At 36.5% G+C, this 5,072-nt stretch overlaps 1 protein-coding gene across 1 annotated transcript; it reads left to right on the plus strand.

The window, feature by feature from the left end:
• Positions 1-496: 496 nt before the first annotated feature.
• On the plus strand, positions 497-2,645 carry LOC136227219 (heat shock cognate 70 kDa protein-like). Its single transcript, XM_066015891.1, has 2 exons — positions 497-719; positions 1,015-2,645. The coding sequence occupies exons 1-2, from the start codon at positions 506-508 to the stop codon at positions 2,643-2,645; spliced, it is 1,845 nt and encodes a 614-aa protein (XP_065871963.1). The 5' UTR covers positions 497-505.
• Positions 2,646-5,072: the final 2,427 nt, after the last annotated feature.

Consider the following 5,072-nt stretch of genomic DNA (forward strand, 5'->3'; position numbering starts at 1 on the left):
AATGTGCACCTATTCTGAGCCTGCTGCCACTCCTCTAATAGTATTCGACTCGCTTCACGAACAATAACAGTACCGGGGTCGTTTGTTGTCTCCATAACTTAGCATTCCTCGATCTCCACCACTAGTAGTAGTAGTCTTTTATTAAAACTGAAATCATAATTGAAACTAAAAATATCATATAATATTAATAAAAAAATAAGATAACTTAGAAAATTAGAGTTCAGATTGATTTTTACGATATAATTTAGGCATCTAATTAAACTTTAAATAAAAAAAAATTAAATACAAAAATTTATTTTTTATTTATTTCGAGGGACTCTCTCCCTCCACCACTGCCAACCCCCAATCAAACTCTAAAAGCCAAGTTTAATTAATTTCAACATGGCGGGAAAAGGAGAGAAAGAAAAGGTCATGTACATGAAGTAAATGGCTTCGACCAAAATTCTATACATATTGAAGTTGAAAAGATAAATTTCTAATTTCTGAATCACTGAATTCTGCTGCAATGGCTGGAAACGAAGAAGGACCAGCGATCGGTATCGATCTCGGAACCACCTACTCATGCGTCGGCGTTTGGCAACATGGCAAAGTGGAGATCATAGTCAATGATCAGGGATTTCGAACGACCCCTTCTTATGTTGCTTTCACTGATACCGAGCGTTTAATCGGTGATGCTGCCAAGTATCAGGTTGCTATGAACCCTATCAACACTGTTTTTGGTATGTACACTGCTTCCTATCTGATTTCTTATTTTTCGTTCTGTCTACATCATCATAATATATTGTTATTTTCGTGAATCGAGTTTAGATTCTATTGCCTTTTGTTTTTGGTGTTGTTGTTTCGCTTTCGTTTTGATGTTTGATTACATTCGGAATCAAATGAATTATTAGAACCTTAAGTAAACCGTAATTTGGGGATTACATATTCTGCAAATTGATATTTGGATACATACTTATGTTGTCTACTCGATCAGTTCGGAAAACTTCGTACTCTTACGGTCTATACCTCTCACAGATGCGAAGAGATTGATTGGTAGAAGATACTCTGATGCCACAGTACAGAGTGACATGATGCTATGGCCATTTCAGGTAGTTGCTGGTCCTGGTGATAAGCCTATGATTGTTGTTACATACAAGGGTGAAGAGAAAAAGCTTTCAGCGGAGGAGATATCGTCTATGGTTCTTATTAAGATGCGTGAAATTGCTGAGGCCTATCTTGGATCAATTGTTAAAAATGCAGTGGTTACTGTTCCTGCTTATTTCAATGACTCTCAGCGTCAGGCAACCAAAGATGCTGGTGCGATAGCTGGCCTTAATGTTATGCGTATTATCAATGAGCCTACTGCTGCAGCCATTGGTTATGGTCTTGACAAGAAGGGAATCAGCGCTGGGAAGAAGAATGTATTGGTCTTTGATTTGGGTGGTGGTACCTTTGATGTCTCACTGCTTACCATTGAAGGGGGTACCATTGAAGTGAAGTCCACGGCTGGTGACACCCACCTTGGAGGTGAAGATTTTGATAACAGAATGGTGAACCACTTCGTTCAAGAGTTCAAGAGGAAGAATAAGAAAGATATCTCTGGAAATCCTAGAGCTGTTAGGAGATTGAGGACTGGCTGTGAGAGGGCCAAGAGGATTCTCTCATCCACTGCTCAGACAACTGTTGAGGTTGATTGTTTGTTTGATGGTATTGATTTCTACTCAAACATTACCCGTGCCAGATTCGCGGAGTTGAACATGGATCTTTTCAGGAAGTGTATGGAGCCTGTTGAGAAGTGTTTGACAGATGCCAATATGGACAAGAGCAGTGTTGATGATGTCGTTCTTGTTGGTGGTTCTACTAGGATTCCAAAGGTACAGCAGTTGTTGCAGGAATTCTTCCATGGAAAGGAGCTTTGTAAGAGCTTAAATCCGGATGAGGCTGTTGCGTATGGGGCAGCTGTACATGCTGCAATTTTAAGTGGAAACTTGCAGGATCTTCGGCTCTTCGATGTCACCCCTCTGTCACTTGGAGTGGAAATTGTTGGAGGTGTTATGTCTGTTGTGATACCAAGGAATACTACCATTCCTACAAAGAAGGAGGAGGAGTTCACCACTATATCTGACAACCAGACCAGCGTATTGGTAAAGGTATATGAGGGTGAGAGCAAAAGAACGATAGACAACAATTTACTTGGAACATTTAGGCTTACTGGCATTCCCCCAGCTCCAAGTGGTGTCCCTTGGATCACTGACTGCTTTTCAATAGATGCTGATGGTATCTTAACTGTTTCTTCTGAGGAGAAGACAACAGGGAACAAGAACAAGATAACAATCACAAATGACAAGGGAAGATTGACCAAGGAAGAGATTGATAAAATGGTAAAGGAGGCTGAGAAATACAAGGCTGAATATGAGGAAAATAAAAAGAAAACTGATGCAAAAAATTCATTGGAGAATTATGCCTATAACATGAGGAATACTGTGACCGATGATAATATCAGCTCGAAACTAGCCCCAGAAGACAAAAAAAAGATTGAGGATGCGATTGAGGAAGCTATTGAATGGTTGGATGGAATGGAGCTAGGTGAGGCAGATGAGTTTGAGGATAAGATGAATGAGCTACAGAGCATATGCACTCCTATCATTGCCAAGATCGGTGAATGACGATTAATATTTCCCACTGCTAAATACTAGTCCAACTTTTTTATTAACGATGAAGAAACAGAATTTTTATCCTCTTTCAGTTCTCTGTTTAGTAATTGTGTGGAAATTTTACTCTGTTGTTTACTGAAATTGGATTGAATGTTGGGTTTGCTTTGATCCTTGACTAAGTCATTTGGATTGAAATTTCACTCTGTTGTTTATTGAAATTTGGTTGTCATTTATATTTTCATCATACTTGTGCATAAGTCATTTTGGGTGGTTCCAGAACACATTCAAATGGTGGTTGATGTTTTCACAGTTTGTGACATTTCAGTATAATGTTTGTTTAAAATTGTAAACGTGAACTTATTGGCCATGTTTGGCAATTAGCTGTTTTTTTTTTTTGCTAGCGGATTTGACGAGCTAATTTGACAACGAATTGTGTAAATTTGTTTGGTAAAACTTAATTGATTGCTAATAGCTGTTTGTGTAAAATGACAAATAAAGACATGGTAAAACATTTATTTGAGATTAATTTTTTTTAATTAGGGGTAAAAATGTCTATAAAAGAGATGGTGCGATAAGCTAATTAAAAATGTCTATAAAAGAGATGGAGCGATAAGCTAATTAAAAACGCTCCTAAAATGAGCTTTTTCAAATTTAGTTTTTTGGATCTAACAAGCTCTTTCAAACTTTTTTTTAGTCAAAATCTTTAAAGCGGTTCAAACCTCTAATTTTCTTCCAAAAAAATTCTTTACCAAACACGACCATTAGTTGTTTTGGAACCATAGCAGTTGACAAAATTATCCCCCATTTTAAACTAAAAGTTCTTTTAATTTCTTTAGCTTTTTACAAAATTGTCTTTGGTTTTCTTTTCTAATTAATTCATTGGACTTTAATCTTATATCTTTTTATTTATTAATTGTATACAATCACATATTATTTATTAATATATTAACTATACAAAAAAATGAACTAATACTTTTATGGCAAAAAAAAAAACATTCTAAGGCCTCTGATCTTTCATTGTTTAGTGCATTAAGCCCTCGATATTTTATTTAGACACATTGAGCTACTGATCTTTCATTGTTTGGTGCATGAAGCCCTCGATCTTTTATTTAGACACATTGAGCCTTTGATCTTTCATATATGGGTGTATTAGGTCCTTCCGTAAATCAATTCATAATAGGTTTATTAAGATCATGTTTGGTTAAATTTAACGTTTAAAGACGGTGTACCAATGGATATTATGTTCATCGCTATGAATAACTGAACATAGCCATCGTCGTAGCATCTAAAGACGGTGTACCAATGGACCCACAATCCGGTTGTACTTATTGTAAAATGTCGATCTCGATTGAAACCACCAAAATACACCTGTATCGTAGCGTCCCTTGCATTTTCGTATGTTGTCCTCGTCATGGCTTAATTGTTATGCACCTATTGATATTCAGAGGCATTCTCCGTGAATAATAGAAAAATGATTAAATCAAATTTATTATGAAAATAAAGCGAATAAAATTGCATAAAGTAAGAGCATGGAATAATAATAAACTAAATTGAAAAGCTGAGTGTGAGAAAAAAAAAACGTGTGTGATGGGTTTTGCAATTTTTGGCTAAGCTAAAAACAAAAAGGAACCACTGGGCGTGCCAAAAATTGTTAGCGATATTTTGCGAATATGCTAATTTCAACCTTGTCACGTGTGGTTAGGGTGCGGGCGTGCCAGAGAAGATTACTTCTCAATTGAAATGGTTAAGTTTATGGAATTTGCGCGCCAAAACTTGAATTCTAAACGAAACGATTGGCGAGGGACGCAAGGATTGAAAAAGTCCCTCTTGGGTCTCTAGCGCCGTTATAGAAACTTTGCTAGATAAATTGTTTTATTTAAGCTAATGTGAATAAATTGAAGACGTGAAAAATAAAGAAATTGAAAGATGCGAAATTGACACAAGATTTAGTGAAAATTGGTATTTTATTGATGAATAAGTGTTTGAAACATGAAATTGGAAATGAATTACAATCGAGAAATTTCTATATTAAACATATAGGTAATCAATTGAATTGGAACAAACAAATCAATACAAAGAATTGAAATGCGATAAAATAAATTGAAATTCAACAACAAACTCGGAGCCACAATAGCTATCTCGGATTGAAGTTGAATTTTGGTGTAGGTGCGAGGTCCTCGAAGAGCTGTAACCGGTCGGGCCCGTACGGTATGTGCTTTGTGCAATGACTAAACGTTGGTAGGCAAATGGGGCAGATTTAAACTTTGACTTTGGGGAGCTTGGTTGGAGTGCTTAAGAACACGGAATTGGACGAGTAAATAGTGTAAATTGAACTTCGGGAGGTTAGGAACAACTTTCTATAAGGGATCGAAGGCTAAAACGGATTCTAAATGGACAGAATCTGGCTTTGAAAACAACTAGTCGAATCTGGGAAATTCT

This window comes from Euphorbia lathyris, chromosome 4, assembly GCF_963576675.1.
Source record: "Euphorbia lathyris chromosome 4, ddEupLath1.1, whole genome shotgun sequence".
Lineage (NCBI taxonomy): Eukaryota > Viridiplantae > Streptophyta > Magnoliopsida > Malpighiales > Euphorbiaceae > Euphorbia > Euphorbia lathyris.